This window comes from Scyliorhinus torazame, chromosome 3, assembly GCF_047496885.1.
Source record: "Scyliorhinus torazame isolate Kashiwa2021f chromosome 3, sScyTor2.1, whole genome shotgun sequence".
NCBI lineage: Eukaryota > Metazoa > Chordata > Chondrichthyes > Carcharhiniformes > Scyliorhinidae > Scyliorhinus > Scyliorhinus torazame.
The window spans coordinates 46185640-46211899 of record NC_092709.1 but is presented as its reverse complement, the minus strand read 5'-3'; the positions used below and the strand labels follow the sequence as shown (position 1 = coordinate 46211899).

The following is a 26260-nucleotide window of genomic DNA, read 5'->3' as shown; positions in this document are numbered from 1 at the left end:
TAGCAGCTTGAATGCGTTCCACGTTCCCCATCGGTGTGGGCATGCAAATTGTATAGTTACGGCTATTAGCATCTCATTAACAACCCAACCCAGTAGTCTCCGGCCTCCAACATTGCTCTGCTCCTGCCAGGCGGATATGATGCCAGCGGGGTTCATTAATAGTATTTTAAAATGTGAACCGGGCACTGTAGATGCTGAGGGAGAGAGAGAAAGAAAGAAAAGTTTCCAAAGGTGCAATGGTGATCTGATATTTTACCGCTGGCTGGAAGGACATCTCGCAGCCTCCTCGGAGAGAGTCGCGGGGCAACCTGGAAATGGGCCATGGGGCCGGCAGGACCGGGACAGCTGGGCAGGTGCCGCCATTGCCACAGCCTGCAAGGCAGCCACCTGGTTGCACATTCCACTGACTACCCGCTGTGTCCCATGACTGTGCAGAGTGCCACCAACCATATGGATGCACCCGGCCCCCATCCTCCCTAAGCCTCTCCCCAGAAACCCCCAGACTCCAGCCGTCCCATCAACGGAATGTGCGTGACCCAATGCAGCCAGTGGCCCACCAGGCGCCAGCACCCATCCGAGGTTTTGCCCCACTGCAGGGGGAGCAGGAAGGTGCAGAGCACAGCCCGAACAGCGGACGCATGCACCGTGGCCCTTGCCACCCTCCCTGGCACACTGCCCCCCCCAGGGTCAATGTCCCCTCAGTGGCACCATCAACCGACCCACCCCATGGGAAGACTGGCCGTCACCAAGCCCCGTCTGCCCACTGCGCCCCTGCTCCTATCCATCCTGTCCCCAGACAGGTAGGCACTACCCGTGTGTCGCACAGAGGATCCACGGCACAATGTAGCTACAGTCCCAACAGGTGCCCACCCCCCCTCGCCCACCCTCATCCGTGGTCCCTGCCCATATGAATGTCACTAGGCATGGTGCCGGTCGGTGGCAGGGTAGCATGCGGAGGGCACTCACGGTAGACTCCACAGGAGGGCGCAGGATAGGGGCCGCAGAGTGTAACGCTGACAGGGACAGGTTGTGGGGCAGGAGGCCCCCCAGTGACAGGGCACTGGCGGGGCCAGAGGCATGATGCGAAGGGAAGAGTGTCAGGGAGAATTACCAGGGGCTGGGGTACATGCGGGGACAGAGGCTACAGTGCAGGCCAGGGTCACCGTGTAGCCCGCGAGACCTGGTTGGGCACAGGAGTAGTCACCATGCTAACATGTCTGCTCTTTACCACCTGCAGAAAATGGATTTCAATGTACAGCCAGGCGTGGTTGGCATCTGCCTGGTGCCACAGACCTGGCAGATGCAATGAGGCTGCATGAGCAGGAGCAGCTCGGGGTGGACCTGAGCAACAGCCTGCTCCAGAGGGGCAGCCGTCCAACACCGCGGATGCAATCCGTGGGCTGTTGGCCTGGGTGGAATGCATGGTCGGCACCACCTGCTGCTCCTGCATGCGGTTAGACACCCCCTCATGTAGTCCCCGGCTCTCCACCTGCATCTCCAATATTGATGGGACCGCCCTTTCCAGAAACGCAAGACCTGTCTGGATGGCAGCTAGTCCCTGGCATCTGGCCACCATTAGACCGTCCATCACCTCTGGGGTTCCTATCTCCACCTGATGCCCCACCGCATGTGTGTGGTGTGCATCAGATAGTCCCCGAGGAGACTTTTCACAAAAATGACCAACCAAGGTGAGTGTCTCTGGGATGGTGAAGGGTGTTGGCGACAGCAGTGATGAAAGGTCAAAACACAAAGTTAGACCATGATGGGGGGTGACTCACGTGCCGTAGGGACGTCGCAACGCATTGAGGTCTCACTCGGTTCTTCCATTCCGACCTCCGCCTCTGCGGCTGCCTGCTCTCTGAGTCCGCTGACCAGGCCCGACGCCCTCTGATCCATGACGGTGAGGGGCCGGGGGCCCAGCAGGCCCCCTCCAGTCTTCTCCTGCTCCCTGCTGCCTTCTCCTGGGGAGACAAAGAATGCACAGTATGAGACACTTGGAAGCGGGCTGTGCAGGGGATTCGCAGCTGGTGGCCTGGTGTGCGAGGCACCCAACCATGGCAGGCAGTAGGGGTGTTGGCATGTGGTGCAGGGTGGGGTGCGAGGAGGCTGTCAGTAGGTGGGTGTGGTCGCCCTCTGGAAGGGGGGGTGGGGGACGGAGGTGGTGCCAGGGGCACGGAGCTGGTGACTAACCAGGTCAGGCCAGGGGGTTTGCATCCTAACCCAGCACTGCCTACTGCTCTACCTGTTGGACGCCGCATGGGGTGAGGTGGTGTTGTGTAGGATGGGGGTGGTGGCAGTGGCAGGGAGCTGGTGACTCATCCTGGCACCCCTGAGGAGGTTGTGCAGCTTTTTCCGGCACTGCTGCCTGGTCTTTGGGTTTGGGCCCATGGCGTTCAGGCCTCTGCCACCTGTGCCCACACCTGGTTGACATTGATGGGTGACAGTCACCTTCCCACCCTGGGGAACAGGGTGGCCCGCCTCTCGTCCGTGGCATCCAGCAATATATCGAGCTCTGCACCTGCGCATCTCAGGCCGCTCTCTGGGGTGGCACCTTCTTGGCTGGAATGAGAATATGTGGTTATTGGAGTGCTTATATGCAGCTCCAGCTTGTCAGACTCTTCAGTGCCAATCTCGACCGCAGCAAATCCAACGGCAGCAAGAGTTGGAATTGCACTAGTTCCACGTGGCACAAGTGCTGGCCAATTAGCATGTCCTGAATAGCTCCGGGACCGGCGTTGCCTTCATGACCGCAGAATGCCCCCCCATTCCGACCTGGCGTCGGCACGTAGTCTCTCAAACAGAGAATCCAGCCCTATGTTCTCCTGCAGGAGGAGAATTACAAATGACTTATTGTCCCCCTGGGAGCACAAATTGGGAAGCAATTCAATATCTCTTGCCATGCAAATTTATGCATGGCGAGGAATACAAGAATTCCAATATCAGCCCGCCATTTTGAGCGGTAGCCCCATAGCGGAGTCCCACGGCCAGCCACCCCTCACTGCACCACATATCAGCCCCCTTCGCATCGCAAAGCATCCCTCCATCCCTGGATTGCCTGGACGCCCCCCCCCCTTTCACCAAGTACCAGGGTGACACAACCCACCCCCTCTCCCAGAGACTCCCAAACTATGGAGACCCCGACAGAGAACCCCCCAAGGATCACTGAATAGGGAGACCCCCCCAGGGACCCCCTTAATAGGGGGATCTACCCCGGGGCTGCTTTATAGGGATACCCACCAGGGACCTACTTAATAGGGAGACCCCCCCTGGGACCCCCTAACCAAAGGAACTCCCCCCGCAGAGACCCCCTAACTAAAGGGACCACCAACAGGGATCCCCTAACTAAAGGGACCCCCTCCACAATCCCCCCTCCCCCCCACCCCCAGAAAAGAGACCCCTGTCTGGCATCTAGAGAGTAGTCCAGACATGGTCAGTGAAATAAATTACAGCTGTAACACTTACCTGGAAGTTCCACGTGTCCATTCCTGGAAGGAGAACAGCTGTGACCTGTATTTCAACCCCTCAGATCCATTAGCAGCAAGCTATTCATTCCTATCTAGATGTGATTGACAGCTTCCACAAAACAGCTGCAGCCTTGATGAATTCATCTCCCTTCATGGATGAGTGACACGAAGTGCTGAAACCACAATGTCTACAAACATCAAAGTGCGGTAAGTGCATTGCAATCACTAAGTGCATTCCAATCATTGAAGCGTCCTGAAGAAGTTACCCACTTGACCCATTGCGAAGTTCATCATGTCAGGCTTATGTTTGGTGAGACCTGTAGTAATCCCCACCCACGTGATTCACGGAGGAGCAGAGAATTGAGTGCCAGGCCGGCAAAATGGATGCAAATGGGTCATTCATACCCACTTGCATTAATTTACATCCTCCATCTGGCACACGGGTGTGAACCTTGATCCCGCTGCCAGCGGGTGTCGGATCATCACATTCGGATTGGCGCCGGGCATTGGCGGGCGGCGATCCGATTTTTAGCTTCTCCGCCACATCGGGGACCCCGCTATTAGTGGCGGGCAGCGAAGAACCCAGGCCAAAGTATCAGTGACACTTAAGGGACTAAAAGACGACAAATCCCCGGGACCTGACGGTCTACAGCCTAGGGTTCTAAAAGAGATCGCAGAGATAGTGGATGTGCTCGCTATGATTTTCCAAAACTCCTGAGATATGGGAACAGTGTCCACTAGGTCAGAAGATTGCAACACTTTAAAAGCAAGGAGAGAGAAAATGAAAATAGTGAGCTGCATGCCAGTTAGTGTAACATCAGTTGTTGGGAATATGCTGGAATCTCTTATGAAGAAAGTCTTCACAATACAGCGAAAAAAGCATAGTATTAGAATTAGTCTACATGGTTTTGCTAAAGGGAAATCTTGTTTGACAAATGTATTAGTTTTTTGAGGATGTAACAACTAGTAGGGTAGATAAAGGGGAACCAGTAGATGTAGTACACCTAGATTTCCAAAAGGCATTCGATAAGGTGCTACACAAAATGTTAATAGATAAGATAAGGATTCATGGTGTTGGGGTAATATATTTGTATGAATAGAAGATTGGTAATGGATAAAAAGCAGAGAGTGGATATAAATGGGGATCTTTCAAGTTGACAGGAAGTCAATAGTGGAGTGCTGTAAGGATCAGTGCAGGGCTTCTGCTCTTTACAATCTATATTAATGTCATGTGGTCTACTACTGCTCCTAGTTCTTGCATTCCTATACTAGATTGGTTCACAAAATAGCATTTGGGAGCGGCTTACAGCAAATTAGGGATGAAGGAGTCAAATTTCCTTTTCAATTTACTTGGATAAATTGTCAAAACATTGGACAGATGAAAGAGGAAAAACAAGCATAGAACCATTCCATCAGCTCCCTATCACTTGCTGCCATTCCCAGAATTTCTGAATGAAATTTGTAGTTAAGTTCCCATTCATTTGGCCAAATGTGAGTAGTCATATTAAAATAGCTTGAACATGACGTTATATGATACATTTCCCATCATTTGCATCCTACTAACACCGGGCTCTCGAATTGCCATGTGTTCTACAACGTGGTTAAAAAGTGAGAAGTTGTGGATTTCAATCTAAATGCACAAGGGGGTTAAATCCCATGGCTTTCATATTTTCTTGCAAATTAGAGGCTCTATTTTGGGTACCCTGAAGACAGCCAGACTGGCAAAACTGTATAGGCCTCCAGGACCGCCTACACTGATTGTTTCTGTTCTCCTTCGGGTCAGCCAGACTTCCAATTGAAGCTGGAATTCTGCTGCCAGATCATCCAGAACATTGAAAGGACCCTTAACTTGGACCCTCTTTTTCCATAGTTCGAGGGAAAGGAATGGGACGGGAGGGGGGAGAAGACTTTCGTCTTCAAAATTATTGTGGAGCCAACTTCAGAGTGGATAGCAAGCCTCAGGAAATACAAAGGAAAGTTTATTCAAAATGTAAACATCAGTCTAGGTTAGCATTACATTGCAGCCTCTAGAAGGTGCTGAACCATCAGAAGCACCATCTTTCAGATGAGATGCTAAACAGAGGACCCATCTACCCTCTAAAATTCACATAAAACATTTCATGGCACTATTTCAATGAAGACCAGAAGACCTCTCCCATGTTTCTTGGTCAATGTTTGTCCTTCAAAGAACATTACCATAAAATGATCCTAATCATTATGGCATTGCTGATTGTGGGACCTTTCGAGTCCAGTCTTTATATTTTAAGAAGGATCTCTTTAGCACCCAATCATCACAGCACAATACAATGATATCTTAAATTCCACAAGCAACAGAAGTTCACTTTCAGCCGACGTTGGATGTGTTTTCACTGTGTCCTGTGTATCTTTCTAAGGACTGCCAACCGCGAATATGGAATCAGTGTGACTTCATATACCTCACCTGTTAGATTCTAAAAAGGTATGCCCCTAGCTCGTACTGGATCCCACATTACATTTTTGCTATTTAATCCTCTGCTTTTCTGGATATTCTGGAGTTCTACCATCAAGTGTCCACTGAAATATTTTTCTTCATCATTTGTTACCAAGAAGAGACCAAATCCCAATATTTAGCATTGCTGTGTGCAAATAGGCTGCCTGGTTTCATACATTACAATGATGCTTTGGACCATCCTGAAGTTATATATAAATGAAAGTTTTTTCTTCATGTTTTGTGATTACCTTGCAGCCAATGATAGAACAATTAAAATTGGGGATGCTCATGAGGCCAGGATTAGAAGGGCACAAATATCTCGTTGATGCTTGGGGCAGAATTTCACGTGCAGCATGTGCGTTTGGTGGGTGAAACCGGAATTGGACAAAGATTTCCAGTCCTCCCCGAGATCAATTCAGAATTGTGATAATAGGCTGGCTGGCCACCTAGATGGCAGCCAACGTAAATCATGACTGCATTGGGCCACTGAGGTCGACGGGGGCAGGTGCGCGGCCATATGCAATGGCAACCCGCTGCAAAGTTTAAAGGCAGAGGCATCACTGCCTGCAGAATGGCCCGCACTGGGAGACACAGCAGGTGAGCAGAGAGTTCCGGCAGCCAGCAAAAGGACAGCCATGTCTTGAGAGCTCCACACTGTGCTGAGTTCAACACAGATAAAACTCTCTCAGTCCAAAACACCACCTCAACTCACTCCTTGAAACTCACAACTCCTCATTCAACATTTGCTCCATTCCCCTTTTATCCCACCCTTGCATCAAAGTTTTTTTAAAACGCTTGTCCGTGTTTCCCGTGTGCTTGAAATCGCACTGGGTATGTAAAATGTTGGCCAACTGGGGAATTAATCCCCTCAACAATCAGCATAATTGGTGGTGGGTGCCCTGCTGATCCATGCCCATGCTTGTCAAACAAAATATAGTGCTAGTACGTGATGACTTTGGGATATGCACCCAATGTTACCCGATTTTATTTAGCGCACTTCCGGTCGGGTGCATGCCTGCTTATCAGACATAAAATTTTACCCTTGATTCCTCAGAGTTGTTAACATTTAAAAGTTAGGACGTCATTCAGCAACCACGTTGCACCCGGCTATGATCTGGGCCCGCCGGGTGAATAGTAAGAGAGGGCAACATCGAGATTAGCGCCGGGCGCAAACCATTTTGTGATTCACCCGGCTCGCTCCCGATGAGGAGTTCTGGATCTCGCCCAAAAATAGGGAGAATATCATTGACACTAATCTGCATTCATTTCAATCTCAATTAAGAGACTGAGGCCGAATGCAGGGGCCTCCCGGTAGTTACCCAGCTCCCAGGGAAGTCACAGGGGCCTTGTTTAGTAGAGAGGAGGTGAGTAACCATTTCCATTTACCAGCATGCAGCTCAGGGGCACCAGAGGTCTTCCTCAGTGCTTCAGGGGGAGGGGGGGGGGGGCGGGGGGGGGGGGGTGACTTCGGGAGGTTCGGGTTGCTCATGGGGTTGGCGAAGTCCAGGTCGGGGTTCACTCCTGGAATGTGAGGGGCTTTGCACCTGTGAGACCTTCAAAGCAACTTTAAATATTGTGTAGACCCATAACAGGGACAACCAGAGCTGCAGCCTGTCTGTCCTAACAAACTCTCCCAGGCCAGAGCCATGCTGCCGCTTCTCTACTGAAAGTCAATTTCACCCCATTCGACTGTGAGCATCTTCTAGTTTCACAGCTGGAGGCTATTTCAAATGAGGAATTAGCCTTGAGAGTTATAATAGCACTTCACGCTCCTCAACTCTCAAGTGCTTCCTCAAAGGCACAGGTGCCATATCTCAGAGGATGCATGTCCAGCAATCTTTGATTCCTGAACAGTGTGCCTGTACTCTCGGAGCGTCAGCACCATAGAGGCAGCTGCCAACAAGTAAACACTAAAGAATAGGACTTCACCACTGAGGTTCCTCTTGGAGCTGAAGGGTAAGTATCTGGATGAGCAGAGGGCAACTGAGCACAGCCTCCCGAATGTTACCGGCACAAGTTTGGGGTCTAGGGGCTCTTGATGTGGCCAGGGGAAAGTGTGCAGAACAAGGTTTGCCAGCACAATAAGCTCGCTGGATGGGACTCTGAAAGAAGGTGGGACAGTCATGGTAAGTCTGGGGGAGGCTTAGGGAATTTGAGGGTCCCGGGATGGGTGCCCTAACTGATTGTTGGTCTCTCTCCTTCTCCAGTTTCTTCCAGATAAAAAAATGTTTGCCGGTATGGATCCCACTCTGCTTGTGGCAGCCAAGGTGGGCAGATGCTGTAGAAGGCGGCAACAACAACACAGGCCAGAGGTGGCACCACATATGCAGGGGCAGCCACACACCCTGAAGATCTGGCCGCCCATCAGGCTGAGGAGGGGGCCAGAAGGAGAAACCATCAATGGCCCAAGATGTATAGGCGTCTGCATTTCCTTGAGCTGACAGACAGCATATGGCACAGGAGACTGCATCTCAACAGGGATACAGTGCCGCACCTATGCCACATCCTCGTGGACATGGCGGACGTTGAGGAGGAGGGCACCTGCAGTGAAGTGTCACTGCAGTCCTTAACGTCGATGCAACCGGGTAATTCCAGGGAGTGTGTGGCATATCACAGTCATCCACCCACAGGTACATCCAGGAGGTGACGGATGGTCTGTATGCCCGGGCATCAGACTGCATCACCTTCGATTGGACCAGCCCCAACAAGATGCTCGGGTACAGGTTTCAAAGTCGTTGCTGGGATGACCCAGGTCCAGGAAGTGATCAGCAACGGGCATGTCATCCTGCAAGCACCAGGGCATCAGGGCGTGCCCTATAATAACAGGAAGGGATTCCACTCCCTGAATGTTCAGATTGTGTGCGACCATTGCCTAAGAATCAGGCACCTGTGTGCCCGCTACCCTGGAAGCATGATAGCGACATCCAGAGATCCTCACTGTCTTTGAGGATCACCCCAAGGCAGTGGGTGGGCTCATGGGGGACAAGGGATACTCGCTAAGGACATGGCTGATGATGCCGGTGTGGAGGCCTGAGACTGATGCAAAGACCCAATACAATCAGGCCATGTTGCCGTCGTGCTGTCATTGAACAGTGGATCGGGCTGCTGAAAATACAGTTCCGATCCCTGGATCACTCAGGCGGCCTTGCAGTTGCTGGAATTTTGCTGACTCCCTCCTGAATCTCACAGCTGCATCCTATCATCTGCATCAGCTCTGGGAGAACCTTGTCCAGAGGCTCGATATCTGGCTGGGACCCAGCTGTGTCCTGAAATCAAACAGACCTCCGACTGCTGTGCTCCTTGGATGTTCCTGCCTCCACCTGACGTGCATCTGCAACTGTGTGGTGCTCCCGAAGCCTGACCATTAATGTCGCCCACCAAGGTGTGTCTTTGCATTGGTGGAAGGTGCAGGTGATAGCTGTGACGCATCGTCGGTGTTCTCCTTGTGGAGTGGACTCGATGGGCCGAATGGCCTTACTTCCACTCCTATGTCTTATGGTCTTGTGGTCTTATGGATATTGGGAGGGTGCGAGGTGCCAGCCAGGCGATTGGGTACGAGATAGGGGGATTTGGGAATTTGAGGGTTGGCAGGCGGATTGATGCCAGGAGAGAGGTGGTAACTTACCCTTGCAGCTCGTTGGAGATCATTCGTCTTCTTCTGACATTGGACAGCGTCCTCCTGGTCATGCTGCCCGCACTCACTGCAGCTGCCACTGCCTCCCAGGTGGAATTGCTGACTCTGCTGCAGGTTAACCGGCACCCTCGGGGCAGGATGTGCCCCGCCTATCTTCGATAGCATTGAGAAGTCTGGCCAGGTTGGCACCCCCAAAGCGAGGAGTAGGTCTGCGCGCTTCCATCCTCATTTGTTGACTGGGAGTGAGTGGTGAGGGAGTGCTTAAAAGTAGCTCACCCTTGTTAGCAGCGAGCAGCTGAGGCGTGAGTCGGGTGAATCAGACGGCGAGAGAGCCAGGAATGGTGAATGTGGGGGCTCATCTTTGGGACTAAATGTGATTTATTATAGGCTGCAATCATACCAGTGTGGCTGACGCGAAACACACTGCCGAACTTATGCAAAATGACACTTTGAAATGTTTCCGCTGAATCCCGCCAATATTGTCATGTTAAGCTGATATCCAAATGTTGGGTCAATGCTCGTTGGGAAGTATCATTCAGTGAAATGTGTCAGCATTGCCCATTTTATTTCATCAGTAGATCTGCATGATCTGCTTTTGCTTTACCCTTTTCTGTTCAATACCAAGATAAACACTAATGGTTGAATTTAAAATAAACCAGAGAGCTTGGTAGATATATTTGCCAGTTCTGCTTGCTGGTGACAAAAAACATTTCAGATTTAAATAAGGACTAAATGTAAATATGTCAAACCATATGGCATACAAACAGAAACTTAAGCGGGAGAATCCAATTAAGAAGGTTATGCAGTGCTGGTCCGAGGAGGCAGAAGAGCTCCTACGTGACTGCTTGGAGATAGTGAACTGGTCCATATTTAAGAACTCAGCGACCAACCTAAACGGGTATGCCACCACCATCAGAGACTTCGTCAGCAATTGTGCGGACGACTGCATGCCAAAGAAAGCAGAACGTACGTTCCCCAACCGGAAAGCACGGTTTAATCGGGAGATTGACTCCCTACTGAAGGCCAGGTCTGAGGCGTTCAAGGCAGACGACCCTGACCTATACAAGAAATCCAGGTAGGACCTCCACTAAGCCATCCGAGATGCCAAGAGAGAATATCAGACCAAGCTACATTCACAGATGAGTGTTACAGACTCTCGCCAACTGTGGCAAGGCCTAAATAACATATCGGGCTACAAAGCATAGGTGAGCAGTATCTCCGGCAGCAGCGTAGTGCTCCCCGATGAACTCAATGCATTCTATGGCTCGGTTCGAGCAGGAAACCATCAAAACGCTGTTGACTTCCCCAGAAGCCCCAGGAACATCCATACCCACTGTCACAGCTTCCGAAGTCAGATCGGCCTTCCTGAAAGTGAACCCTCGGAAGGCGACGGGATTGGACGGGGTCCCTGGTTGTGTACTCAGATTCTGCACGGACTAGCTGGCAGATGTGTGTGGGGACATCTTCAACTTCTCCCTACTCCACTCCGAGGTCCCCACCTTCAAGAAGAGCACCATCGTACCTTTGCCAAAGAAGAACCATGTGTCTCAATGACTACCGTCCGGTGGCCCCGACATCGATCATAATGAAGTGCTTCGAGAGGTTGGTCATGAGGCGCATCAACTCCATACTCCACTGATGCCTGGATCGGCAATTCGCAAACCACCGCAACTGGTCCATAGTAGATGCCATCTCCGTGGCCCTACACTCATGCCTGAAGCATCTTGACAACAATGACTCCTATACCAGCCTCTTATTTATTGACTACAGCTCCGCCTTCAACACCATAATCCCAACCAAGCTCATATAAAAGCTCCAAAACCTAGGACTTGGCTCCTTATTCTGACCTCTCAGGGGTTTTCCCTGATGTGTGAGACCTCTTTTTAGTCCTTTGGAAAATTGCTTTTCAAAATCTGACTTAAGTAATTTCTGAAATGGTCTATTAGAAATAAATGATTAATAATTAAAAATAACTTGGTTCTTTTTGCAGTTCGCTCTGTAGACTGGAGAATGGATCTCTCTCCAAGTCAGGAGGGTTCTGTAAATTATATGTTAATGAAAGCTCCTGTTTTTGAGCTCTGTGACTTCAGTTATGATGAAATTGTAATTATAGAAAATGAGCAATGTCTTACTTCATTATTTATCCTCCGCAAAGGCTGCAAAATTCAACAGGAAGGTAGGACTGTTATTAAATTGGTAATCTGAGTGTCGCGAGAAGTTGATTTATTCCAATTGGAAGTTCCAAAATTCACCCTTGACTAACTGTTTACGCATTGTAATGTATATCTAGCCAACACGTTTTACATCTGCCATGACTGCAGTGTTTATGTCAATGTCCGCAGTTTTAAAAAATTAATTTGGTCTCTGGGACCAGAAATGCAATAGTAGGCATAGTGGCCTGAGGCCTCTGGAATGTTGAATGGACTCAGCACAGGCCACTCTAGTGAGCTCACATGAAGGGCAATGAATGCCCCTGCACAAAATAATTGGAGAGCCTCCCCATCAAAACATTGGGTGCTAAAAGTAAAGGTTCAATGGAAGATAAATATCTACACATCTCCATTTTACCTCAACCTGCACTTTAGCCTCAAAAAGCCTAAATGCTCCATCACCATTGTTGTTCCCCTCCCTTTGCCATGACAAACACTGGTGCTCCATAGGATATAAGCAATCCTTAATTGTGCACTGACATCAATATTATGGCACACCTCTTCCAGCACTACCACGAGGACTGCCAGTAAATGGCATAAATCAGTTGACCTCATATTATCATGAGAGATCAACTCATTTGCAATCAAATGTAGAGAGCATCCATGCAGCAGAATTTTCCTTTCCAGTACCTTCTTTCATTATTCACCGTTCACATTGTATGCTTCTGTCAGATTTTACTTTTATCCTTGATAACATTCCACCAAAAAAGAATTTGCATTCACACAAAACTGATTTGTGTGAGGATATGGTCACCTGGTCAGTTTCTCTGCAGAGAGTTCCACAAGCAGGTACTCATTGGAGAGTGCATCAAAGAATACAACTTACAGTTTTGAGTGCGATTTTCCAGCTGCGACAGTGGAATGTTTACAAACATATTATGCTCTCTATGAAGTAAAAGCAAGGGCTCGATCCGACCAAAAAAATCAGAGTCCGTTCTGGGCGGAATTGGCAGGGTTGTTCCCTGCAACCCGCTATCTAACGGCACTCTGTTGCTATCTCGGCCCCCCGTGGGGAACATCCCCCCCACACCCTTCCCCCCCCAAGGCCGCACTTAGCGTAATTTCCTGCAGTGAAGATCTCCAACGAACAGAGCCCCTCAGTGCAGGATGAGATCAGGATGCCATTTTTCAAAGGCGCCGCAATTTCACCCCCCCCCAACTTGAACCCCAGACCCTCCCAATGGCCCAACTCACCAACAAGGGGATTCTTGGGGTCCCCCCGCGCCCCACCCCACCTCACGAGTGCAGGGCATTCCCAAGCCCGATCCACGGTGCAGAGAAAATGCCAGCCTGGTCCCTTGGCACTGCAAGCCTGGCATCGCCTCTATCTGGGCACTCTGGCAGTGCCAGGCTGCCATCTAGGTGGTACTGTCAGGGTGCTAGACGGCACTGCCAGGGTGCCAGGCTGAACAGTGTCTAGGTGTTCAGGTGGCACCAGAAGTGCCAGGTGCTACCCTGCCGGCGGCCGAATACCCAGGGGCCTCTGATGCACTCCCACCCCCACAAGTGCCATTCTGTTTGGTCCTCGTTTATGGGGACCAGTGCTAAACAATGCACAGCTGGGGTCTCCTTGGCAAGCCGGATGGCCATTTGATCCGGTATCAGCACAGCTGACTGGATTTCCAAACTCACCACTCCGGGACCAGAGAATCCCCGCCGCCAGCGAACGGCTGGTGAATTCCGGCCAATGCCAATTAATGAAGCTGGTAGACTCCACGATAAAAGCAAATTACAGCGGATGCTGGAATCTGAAACAAAAACAGCCAGGTTGCAGATGAAATTCAATGTAGAGTAACTCAAAATGTTTCACATGGAATCAAAACAATATCGGGCAGGACTATTACTTAAATGGACAGAAAATAGTGCATAGAAACTTGAAGAGTCCTGAGGGAAACTGAAACAATTGAAACAAAGCTCAACGCCAATCAGTGAAACAAACCAGTTATTGGAATATATTAAAAGATTAATATTAAACTGAAACAGTGAGGTATAACCATATAATTCCTGCAGTGCTGAAGGAGGCCATTCACCCATCAAGTCTGCACCGACCATCTGAAAGAGCAACCTATCTGAAAGAGCAACCTACTTTGGCCCACTCCCCCACCCAACCTGTAAGCCAATCTAACCTGCAGATCTTTGGACACTAAGGGGCAATTTAGCATGGCCAAGCCACATAACCTGCACATCTTTGGACTGTGGGACGAAACCAGAGCACCCGGAAGAAACCCATACAGACCCGGGAGAATATGCAAATTTCACACAGTCACCCAAGGCCAGAATTGAATCAGGGTCCCTTGCACTGTGAGGCAGCAGTGCTAACCAATGTGTTACTGTGCCGCCCATAGGTAATCCTGACATCTTATACATCATTGATGTGACCACACCAAGTATCATGTGTACAGTTCCAGTCACTGAAGTACAAAACAGATATCACAGCTATTGAAAGGAAATAGAGCAAGGATAGAGGGACTGAATAATGAAGAGTAATTATGTAAGTTAGGCATGTTGTCACTGAAAAAGAGAAAGTTGAGAGATGATTGCTGTTTTTAGGATTCTAGGTAATGTAGACCATGACTAGTTGTTTCACCGTTTCACTTATATGGTGGCTCACAATCCACACATAAATGCCGGAACCTTCCCACCAATGGTCTTTACTGCTGATGTTGACGGAGTTAATACCATGCCTTCAATAAGGACAGTTGTGTGTGGCACAAGGGACACGTCTTAGCTGCCAGCCATTGTGGAAAGCTCATGTGAGGGATGACATGAACAGTTTAATCAGCCTCCTTTGTTGTTAGGCCTAGTTTCACTCCGTGTACCGGATTACCAAAAGTCTGGCAGACAGGCGATTTGAGAAGTTGTAGGCTGATACTGACCAATTCTGTTCAAATTCTCTCTTACGCTGTTGGGCTTTGTTTGTGGTGGATAGTGGTTCCATCCCTTACAAAGCTATGTGGAAACTACTGAAGCATACCAGGCCTAACTTAGCTCATGTCCCTTCCATAATGCTACTGCAAGCAATGCACTGGCAGGGTCAATGATTTGTGGCACTATGGTACCTCGTTACATTATTGTCTGGAAAAAGTCGTCAAACTGACTTGGATTGAGTTTTGGAACTTTTCGCAAATAAAGATTGAAACAAAGCCAAATCTTGCAGGACCCCCGTGTGCACTCACAACATAACATTCTTAGGCACCATGAAAGCATTTCACCTGATTTTGATGATGCTTGAGAAGTAACAAGCTGTATAAGTACATACACACACAACACTCCAATTAACCAGAAATCAATGCCTACCGCTAAACCAAAATGATGATGGCATATAAATTACCTGAATCTGTTTTCATGTCCTTGAATCAAACCATTAGTGAACATAATGTGCTGACAATTTCAGTGAATATATATGAACATTTCTGCTTTCAGGTGGAGAACAAAGCAAAATTTGGACTACAGTTTTTTAATGATGTACGCACAAGCTAAAGGAACTTTCTATTTACAGGTACAGTAACAGCAGTATATTGTTACATAGTTTTCCTAGATAAGTCTAGTCCTCTAAAGAAATCAATTCCAAAACATCTAGTATTGTTATATTCCACTAATAAGTCAACTCATGGGACTTAGACACCAAGATTTAATAGCTTTCAAATGCAATAACTGCAGCTACTGGAAAATATCAGGTTATAATAACTGCAATGAAGATCGTTAGTTTGAACGTTCATTTGAATCTGTTGTGTGGTTTGTTTCTTAATGGAAACAGTTTGGAAAAACCCCAAGGGGAGAGTGCAAGAAACAGAAATCATAAAGAAAACAAAAAGGTTGCATACTTCATGTTTTTAAAAAAAAAGTTTCACCACTTTTCACAAAGATTGGCATCAATTCTTTTTGCAAGTCAAATTGAATATGTTGAACATGCATCATTAATTTTTTCTACTTTGTTTATGGAGAGATTAAATTGTCAATTTTTTTTCAAGTATACACTTGCCAGCGGTCTTGTGGCACAGTGAGTAATGTTGCTGCCTCTGAGCCAGAGACACTGGGTTCAATACTCACCCAGGACTTGATGACTCAGCAAGGTGTGTTCATAATGCACGCAAACAGATGGGGTATCAACCTTCAAATCCTTCCAACACACACCAATGATGGTTAGAGTGGGAGAGATTCCTGATCAGCCATGTGCTGGAAAGAAAGTTGGAGCCTCTACTGTCACTGTCCATAGTTCCAGACTACAACATGACTGCAAAAGTGTCATGTCGGCACAGCAACTCAGACTTGCGAGTGAACTGTATCATCACACCAGATGTTTTCTTGCCAAGTAATCATTGCTTGGAGGAATAAGCAGATAAGGTTAGATAAAGCACATTGGGAGGTTCATAGGAAGTGTACAGACCAGTTGAACTAAATGGTCTATTTCTGTGCTATAAATTGTATGTAATGTTATGGAATTTGAGGAGGCAGCATAAAATAATTAGCATTTTTTTCATAAAAATACGATTGTTTCTATAACAGGTTGTTACTGTCAACTCCTAGGTTGCAAATCTATCCTTATCTGTTGACAATCATTTCCCAATATATCTATTTTTCACATCTAAGGAACTGTTAATATGCTCATTTTCTATGTAAACTCAATTGTTCCCGTCTAAATTACTCCGACGATGTGCATCCAGAAAAATCTTTCACAGCATTACTGCAATATTAATGTAAGAGTTACACCAAACTAGTTCCAACCTGTCACCTTTAGCCTTCAAGTCTGGGCTGGTTGTACATAACCCCTTTGGTAGAGCTGGATTGTCATTTAAATGTGATAATCATCTAATTGTAAAATAAGTTCAACCCAATTTTAAACTCAACTGCACATTTACAGGTTTCTCCGGCTTCCTAAAACTCACCATTGAAACCAATGCAAGAACACAACAGCAACTCAAGTTTCATTATAGTCCTGCAGGCATTTCAATAAATACTCTGTGATCACAGCTGCTTCTGTCCCTACCAGTGGGAAAGTGCTTGCCCACAGTTCTTTGCCCAGAGTTTATATTTTTTTAATCTATTGGTGGTTTTCAGAAACAAAGCAGGTTGGACTGCATCTTAGATGAGCAGCAATATGACCAGCATCTACTGTTGACAGGCCTACAGAGGGATGCGACAGGGAGGTGCAGTTTTCAGGAGCCACACCCCTGAAATAGGGTTTATAGGCAGTGGGCTAAGCTTCCTTGACATGTTGCGACAGTGGTGCTTCCAGAGACTCAGATTTTCATATCAGGTTGTGACAGACCTCTACAGCCTTCCAGAAGACGTCACACACCCTACCGGACGCAGGGGGCACACATAACAAGTTACTGTCAAACTGGCCATCCTCACTTCAAAATGTTTGCCTGCAGATCCTTCCAGGTCTCTGCTCGACGCGTATCTAACCCATGGGCCAGATGTGGCCCCCAAATAAATTTTTATCTGGCCCACCATGTCATTGGATTCGGCCACTGAAGACTTCATGGACAGCTTTTTGAAAAATGTTGTGGGCCTGACCATCTAATGCCTTGGCTACTGATAGGCTCACTGGTAAGCCTATCAGTAGTCGATGCAGGGAGGACCCAGCCTGTCGTTGGATGATCCACACGCAATCAGTTGCCAGGTAAGTTTGAATTCTATGGCCGGCAGGATCTTCAAGTCCAGCTGGAGTCAATGGCCATCTGTGTTGATTGCTGGCCTCACTGCTGAGGAACCCATGGTGGTGGTGGTGGGAGAGGGGGTCGTTTTTGGCGGGACCGGAAGATCTCACCAGCTGGAAGGGCTGATAAATTCCAGCCTATAGTTCAGCATGTGAACTATGAGCTCAGAGCAGCAGGTAAGTACAGCACAGAGCAGCTGCAGTGGGCCAGGGTTTGGTCATTGGATCTGGCCAGGCTGGCTGGTTGCTGGGGGACAAAGGACATCTTCTCAAAATGACACCGATCAGACATAATTGAGAGGACAATAGGCCTCATGAAAATTAGGCTTAGCTGTCTGGGTCACTGTTGAGGCTCTTATTTTACCTTCTAATAAGAGTCGGTAGTCCGGTTGGTTGGAGGTGTCAAAAATACGATTTTATTGCTAATTACTCACTCGAATACACTTGAATAAGAACTGAATCAAAACTTAGAAATGAAATATCAAACATTTGTGGAGGCCTGCCGGAAACCACCCAATATATTTTGGCCCCGACCTTATGCAGCTGGGGGTTTTGTGCTATATTCCGTGGCACGACAAACTTGACGGCTGATAGCCCGCTGTCCTGCCCAGGCACCATATTGAAAAGTCGTCCAGCAACTCTGACCCACTATTGAAGAAAGAAGAAAAATCGCCTGAATAGAATGTGGATCCACCGGGGGCAGCACGGTAGCATTGTGGATAGCACAATTGCTTCACAGCTCCAGGGTCCCAGGTTCGATTCCGGCTTGGGTCACTGTCTGTGCGGAGTCTGCACATCCTCCCCGTGTGTGCGTGGGTTTCCTCCGGGTGCTCCGGTTTCCTCCCACAGTCCAAAGATGTGCAGGTTAGGTGGATTGGCCTTGATAAATTGCCCTTATTGTCCAAAAAAAGGTTAGGAGGGGCTATTGGGTTACGGGGATAGAGTGGAAGTGAGGGCTTAAGTGGGTCGGTGCAGACTCGATGGGCCGAATGGCCTCCTTCTGCACTGTATGTTCTATGTTCAATCCCTGATCCAAACACGGGATAAAAGCAAATTACTGCGGAAACTGGAATCTGAAACGAAAGAGAAAATGCTGGATAATCTCATCAGGTCTGGCAGCATCTGTAGGGAGAGAAAAGAGCGAATGTTTCGAGTCCGATGACTCTTTGTCAAAGCTAACAGACAGAGAAAGCGGAAAATATTTATACTGTGGAGTGAGAATGAAAGATGAGTCATAGCCACAGAAACGCAGGGAAATGGGGTGCTAATGGCCACAGAAACCAAAGGGAAAGAGTGGTAATGGCAGCCCCCGGAGAGAACAAAAGATGTGAAAGGCCGAACAGCAGAGAAACTAACATCAGAGGGTGAACTGTAGATGTGGGGGGAAAGGAAGTGGGAAGCAAAAAGGAGAAAGGATAAGGAAAGGTGGCTAAGATGGGGGGGGCGGGTTTAAATATATATTAAGAAAGAAAGAAATGGTATAAGACAGTTAAAATGAAATGAGATGAAAACAAATGGGTCGAGGTGGGTTAGAGCTAATCATCTGAAGTTGTTGAATTCGATGTTGAGACCGGAAGGCTGTAGCGTGCCTAACCGGAAGATGAGATGTTGTTCCTCCAGTTTGCGTTGAGCTTCACTGGAACATTGCAGCAGGCCAAGGACAGACATGTGGGCATGGGAGCAGAGTCTTTTGTTAAAATAGCAAGCAACGGGAAGGTCAGGCTCTTGAATGAGCACAGACCGAAGATGCTCAGCAAAGCGATCACCCAGTCTGCGTTTGGTCTCTCCGATATAGAGGAGACCACATTGGGAACAGCGAATACAATAGACCAAATTGGAAGAGATGCAAGTGAAACGCTGCTTAACCTGGAATGAGTATTTTGGGCCTGGGATGTTAAGCATAGAAGAGGTAAAGGGGCAGGTGTTACACCTTCTGCGATTGCATGGGAAGGTGCCATGGGTGACGGGAGAGGTACTGGGTACGGTGGAGGAGTGGACTGGATTATCTTGGATGGAATGGTCTCTGTGGAATGCTGACAGAGGGAGTGAAGGGAAGATGTGTTTGGTGATGGCATCACGCTGGAGTTGGCGAAAATGGCGGAGGATTATGCTTTGCATACGGAGGCTGGTGGGATGAAATGTGAGAACGAGGGGGACTCTATCCTTGTTCTGGGAGGGAGGGGAGGGGGGCAAGGGTAGTGGCGCGGGAGATGGACCGCACACTGTTCAGGGCGCTGTCAACAACTGTAGGTGGGAAATCACGGTTGAGGAAGAAGGAACACGTTTTCGAAGCACCTTTTTGGAAAGTGGCATCATCGGAACAAATGCGACGGAGGCGAAGGAGTTGAGAGAAAGGGATGGAGTCCTTACAGGGTGTAGGGTGTGAAGAGCTGTAGTCCAGATAGCTGTGGGAGTCAGTGGGCTTGTAGTGGATATTAGTGGATAGTCTATTGCTGGAAATGGAGACAGAAAGATCAAGGAAGGGAAGGGAAGTATTTGAGATGGACCAGGTGAAAGTGTTGGAGGAGTGCAAACTGGAAGCGAAGTTGATGAATTTTTTCAGGTCCGGGCGAGAGCATGAAGCGGCACCAAAATAGACATCGGCAAAGGAGTTGTGGGAGGGGACCCGTGTATGCCTGGAACAAGGAATGTTCCACATATCCCATAAATGGGCAAGCGTAGCTAGGACCCATGTGGGTACCCATTGCTAAACCTTTGATTTGGAGAAAGTGGGATGAGTTAAAGGAGAAGATGTTGAGAGATCCAAACATCTTTCTAAGGCACCGAGTGAGAATGGGAACAGAGCAAACAACAGATTGGATTGCAATTAAACCCCCACCATTACTCTTTGATCAACTGACTGATTTGAACAATTCTCTAAACTATTAATATTGAACAGAATCTTAATGAATGGGGCCGATCAGCACACTCCTTTTAAATAGCCACAGAGTGCCCAAACCAGCCTCATAAATACTGTGACCACAAGAGCAGGTTTAGATTAGGAATTCTGTAGCAGAAGACTCATCTCCTCATGAGGGAGGCCAATACCGCTGGACCAAAGCTCTGGGTATGTGTCCAACACTAGGACTTGTTTGCCATGGAAGGAGCATTCATAATGGGGTTCAACAGGTTGATGACCAGCTCAGGAATCCTTCCACCACTTCCCCCACTATTCCTCAAAGGGTAAAAAACAGTGTGGGTATGAAGATACACAAAAAAGAAAACCACCTGATTGCCTTTTCAACGGCTCCCCTTTTTAGTTATGACACGTCATCTACTGTTTGTATTTCTGTCATAAATGTTAATAGTGGACTTCTGGGTGCAGCTATGCCGAGGTAGGTCGCACGTTCGGCAGCTCCCACCAGGAACGGACTTTTGGGCTCTCCAGAGGGGCTCCAACGGCAATTGTTCGACGGCTTCCAGTGTGGGAAGGTGACAGCAAGGTCCCCCCGACATTATATTGATTGGACCAGGAGTGGAGCGGTTAAAAAAGTGATCTAGGTGCAGCGAAAAGTGCGAGGGAGGAAAAGCAAGATGGCGGCGGGTGGAGACCAAGCAGCATGGGCGCAGTGGTCGCAGGAGCAGCAGGAGTTTCTTAAATGCTGCTTTGAGGAGCTGAAGACGGAAATGCTGGTGCCAATGAAGGCGGCGATTGAGAAGCTTGTGGAGACCCAGAAGGCCCAAGGGGCAGCGATCCGGGAGGTGCGACAAAAAGCCTCGGAGAACAAGGATGAGATCTTGGGCCTGGCGATGAAGGTGGAGGCGCACGAGGCGCTGCACCAGAGGTGGGCGGAAAGATTCGAGGACCTGGAGAATAGGTCGAGGAGGAAGAATCTTCGGATTCTGGGTCTCATTGAAGGAGTGGAGGGGCCCGAGGCCGGGGCATATATGAGCACGATGCTCAATTCGCTGATGGGCGCGGGAGCTTTCCTGAGGCCCCTGGAGCTAGATGGGGCTCACCGGGTCCTGGCAAGGAGACCCAAATCCAACGAGCCGCCAGGAGCTGTAATGGTGAGGTTCCAATGCTTTATGGACAGAGTGTGTCCTGAGATGGGCCAAAAAAGAGCGGAGCAGCTGGTGGGAGAACACGGAGATCCGAATTTACCAGGACTGGAGTGCGGAGGTGGCTAAGGAGAGGGCTGGTTTTAACCGGGCTAAGGCGGTGCTCCATCGGAAGGGGGTGAAGTTCGGGATGCTGCAGCCAGCGCGATGGTGGGTCACGTTCCAAGATCGGCACCACTATTTTGAAACGCCCTATGAGGCTTGGAGCTTCATACAAACTGAAAAGTTGGACTCAGATTGAGGGTTGGTCGTGGGGGGATGTTTACTGTGTTTATTGCATTTGGGGAATGTTCTCTGGGTTTGAGTGCTGGGTGGGGATGGGTGAATGGATTTGATGTGGGGGCTGTGGGAGAGTGTGGGCGTCAGTGTTGGAGGGGCAGGGCCCCACGGAGGAAGAGGGGGAGTGGAGGCGCGGGGATGGGGAGTTGGGGTAAGGCTGCAAAAAGGAGCTGCGCCAGAGGGGGTGGGGCCGGCTCAGGAAAGCGCAAGCTTTTTCCTGCAGTAGGGAAAGACGGGGGTGGGGCCGGGGAGAAGGGGGGTGCTGGAGAGGAGCGGACACTGACTGCCAAGGGATGGGGGGATTCTCACACTGGGGGGGTCGATGAAATGGCAGGAGGGGCCGGGGTCAGCAGGACTCAGCTGACTTACGGGAGTGTCATGGGAGGAGCAAAATGGCTAGATGTGGATCTAGCGGGGGGAGGGGGGAACAGGGTTGCTGCTGCATTGGCCAAAAGGGAGCTGGAAGTAGGAGAGGTAGTTGGGGCGGGGGTCCGCCGCCTGGGGGACTGGAGGGTGCGGGAGGCGCGGGCACGTGGCTGGCCTAGAAAAGGAAATGGATAGTCGGCAGGGGAGGGGGGGGGGGGGGCGAGTAGCCCCCCAATCCGGCTGATGACTTGGAATGTGAGGGACCTGAACGGGCCGGTCAAGAGGGCCTGGGTGTTCGCGCATTTAAAGGGACTGAAGGCAGACGTGGTTATGCTCCAGGAGACACATCTGAAGGTGGCAGATCAGATTAGGCTGAGAAAGGGATGGGTAGGGCAGGTCTTTCATTCAGGGCTGGATGCGAAGAACAGAGGGGTTGCAATACTGGTGGGGAAGCGGGTGTCGTTTGAGGCAATGAATATTGTAGTGGATAATGGAGGTCGATACGTGATGGTGAGCGGTAGGTTGCAGGGGGTGCGGGTGGTACTGGTGAACGTATATGCCCCGAATTGGGATGATGCCGGATTTATGGAGGTAGGAAGCTTGATAATGGGGGGGGGACTTCAACACGGTGCTGGACCCAGCACTGGACCGCTCTAGGTCCAGGACGGGTAAGAGGCCGGCTGCAGTCAAGGTTCACAGGGGGTTTATGGACCAAATGGGGGGGTGGATTCATGGAGGTTTGTCAGGCCGCTGGCCAGGAAATTTTTCTTCTTTTCCCACGTCCATAGAGCCTACTCCCGGATAGATTTTTTCATTTTGAGTAGGGCGCTAATCCCGAAAGTGGAGGGAATGGAATATTCGGCCATAGCCATCTCGGACCACGCCCCGCATTGGGTGGAGCTGGGTTTGGGGGAGGAGAGGGACCAGTGCCCGCTGTGGCGCCTTGATGTGGGACTATTGGCGGATGAGGAGGTGTGCGGGCGGGTGCGGGGGTGCATTCAAAGATATTTGGAGGCCAACGACAACGCGGAGGTGCAGGTGGGGGTAGTCTGGGAGGCGCTGAAGGCGGTGGTCAGGGGAGAGCTAATCTCCATTAGGGCCCACAGGGAGAATAGAGAGGGGAGGGAGAGGTTCGTGCGGGAGATTTTAAGGGTGGATAGGAGGTATGCAGAGGCCCCCGAGGAGGGGCTACTCAGGGAGCGACGGAACCTCCAGACGAGGGTGAAGAGAGTGTTTCTGGAGCGTAGCAGGGACAGGGGGTTGGCGCTGCCGAATTTGTGCGGCTATTATTGGGCAACCAATGTGGCGATGATCCGTAAGTGGGTAATGGAGAGAGAGGGGGCGGCGTGGAAGAGGCTAGAGATGGCGTCCTGTGTGGGCACGAGCCTGAGGGCGCTGGCGACGGCACCGCTGCCGCTCTCGCCGACAAGGTACACTACGAGTCCGGTGGTGGCTGCGACGTTGAAGATCTGGGGGCAGTGGAGGCGTCACAGGGGTGAGGTGGGAGCTTCGGTTTGGTCCCCGATTCGGGAGAATCATCGGTTCGCCCCAGGAGGGATGGATGGGGGGTTTTGGAGCTGGCATCGGGCAGGGATTAGAAGAATGGGGGACCTGTTCATCGATGGGACGTTTGCGAGCCTAGGGGTGCTGGAGGAGAAGTTTGGGTTACCCCCGGGAAATGCTTTCAGGTACATGCAAGTGAGGGCGTTTGTGAGGCAGCAGGTGAGGGATTTCCCACTGCTCCCGGCACAGGGGATTCAGGACAGGGTGATTTCGGGTGTATGGGTTGAAGAAGGCAAAGTTTCGGCGATTTACCAGGAGCTGAAGGAAGCGGAGGGGGCCTCGGTGGAGGAGTTAAAGGGCAAGTGGGAGGAGGCGCTTGGGGAGGAGATAGATGAGGGTCTGTGGACTGATGTCCTGAGTAGGGTTAATTCTTCCCCCTCTTGCGCCAGGCTCAGCCTAATACAGTTCAAAGTTACTCACAGAGCGCATATGACAGGGGCGAGGTTGAGTAGGTTCTTTGGGGTGGAGGACAGATGTGGGAGGTGCTCGGGAGGCCCGGCAAATCATGTCCATATGTTCTGGTCGTGCCCAGCACTGGATGGGTTTTGGAGGAGTTTTGCGAGGACTATGTCCAATGTGGTGAACGCCCGGGTCAAGCCGAGCTGGGGGTTGGCATTATTTGGGGTATCGGACGAGCCGGGAGTGCAGGAGGCGAAAGAGGCCGGTATTCTGGCCTTTGCGTCCCTGGTAGCCCGGCGGAAGATTTTGCTACAATGGAAAGATGCGAAGCCCCCTAGTGTGGAAGCTTGGATCAATGACATGGCAGGATTCATCAAGCTGGAGAGGATAAAGTTTGCCTTGTGAGGGTCTGTGCAGGGGTTCCTCAGGCGGTGGCAACCGTTCCTAGACTATCTCGCGGAGCGTTAGGAGGAGGTCAGCAGCAGCAGCCCAGGGGCGGGGGGGGGGGGGGATCTTTTGGGGTGGCGTTTGGGTGGGTGGGTGGGGGGGGGCTTCCCTATTGGTGCTTTTAAATGTCAAATGGGGGGTTATTGTATATGGGGGAAATCCAATGTATAATTTTTGTATAATTTTCGTATAATTGTTGTGTTCTTGTTTCTTTTATTTTTGTTGGGGGGGGGGTTTGTTGAAAATCTGTTGAAAAATTGGAATAAATATATATATTTTTGTAATTTAGAAAAATGTTAATAGTGTTTTAAATTATTTATAATTATTTTATATTAAATATATTTAGAATGAAACATCCTTAATTTGAACGTTTTTTCGTTTACGGCTAGCCTACATGAAACTTTAATAACCTTTTAATTTTTATTTTAACTATTATTTTGTATTGAATCACACTATATTATTAATATTATTATTTTTTTTAAACCCTTCTCATACAGTAGACCCCAAATTTTTAAGCAATGTGGACTAAAGTCGCTTCTGGGGCACCTCCAGGACTAGGGGCCCTGAAGCTTAAGCTTCATTAGTTTCATAGTAGATCCGCCCCTGCCCGTTGGGTGCACAAACACTCAGTAGGCCCAGAATCAGACACTAAATATGCTTGCGGCTGTGATCAGTCCCGCAACGTGATTTCACACTCGCTGGTCAACTAAGAGGCAGCCAGCATAAAACGATGCGGGCCGGTGCTACCAATGGGCTCCCTCAAGGCGGACAGCTGCTGCAGAGCTGTCTCAGGGACCTGCACACCTTTCCAAATTAAGTGTGATGAAAAAAAACAGCGAACTGTTTCTTGGCAGCACATTCAAATACCTGACAGTAGAACTCGGAAATCTTCAGTCTCCAGACACCTTATTAAATTTAAGTTCAGCCCTGACATTTCAAACTGCCCTGGAACGAGGTTGTGGCTAAAACGTAAAGACCACCAGGCCAATTGGGTCACGCGCCACCAGTAAAAGTGGACAAGCCACGTGAAATCGCTTTTAATTGACTCCTTAATGGGCCTAATTGCATGCTTAATTGTCAGTGTGTGTGCTTCCGATTTCTGCAAGCCCCCGACGACTGAAATATCATTCAATTGCGCGATGACGTCAGGAAAAGCGTCCAATGTCTTCTCATGCAATTTCACGTGTTTCTAGGTTGGACGCATGCCCGCCCGAGCAACGTAAATTCTGGCCCGGGACTTAGATTCTGAAGACTGTTCGTAGTCCCAGTTGTGGCCACTACTGTTTCAGGCACTGCAAGGACTATTGGCCAGCAACTCTCTGAGGCTGGTCTTCCTACTGAGTGAGGGGTGGAAGCCCTGTCTCTAGCCAATTAACAATTCTTGGAGCATTAAATGGCTGCGGGCAGCCAGTATTGTACGAGTAACAGCACAGAAAACAACACTATCCGAAAAATCTTATCCCGAGTGAAAGTACTGAACACCATCCATCCTCTTTCCAGCCCCAAGATAACGAATGTCACTGCGTGTCAGTGGCGGAACTACAATTGACTGATTGGGAAGAGGTTGAGGCACAATTTTGTTGACTTGGCATGAAATTGACTAAGCTGGGAACTGGGAGGCAGCAACCTACCTAATCGGAAGGCCAAAGCAGGACTTGCAGATCAAAAACTAATGACAGACATTCCTTGGAGCGAAATGAAAGT

The 26260-nt window shown here is 49.5% G+C and overlaps 1 protein-coding gene across 4 annotated transcripts in view; it reads left to right on the top strand.

The window, feature by feature from the left end:
- Positions 1-26260, top strand: part of LOC140408433 (alpha-1,3-mannosyl-glycoprotein 4-beta-N-acetylglucosaminyltransferase B-like) — a 446701-nt gene that overhangs the window by 258494 nt on the left and 161947 nt on the right. For all 4 annotated transcript variants that reach the window (XM_072495615.1, XM_072495614.1, XM_072495616.1 and 1 more), the window contains one exon: positions 15202-15277. In XM_072495615.1, the coding sequence (XP_072351716.1) occupies positions 15202-15277 (76 nt within the window). The remainder of the gene's footprint in view (positions 1-15201; positions 15278-26260) is intronic.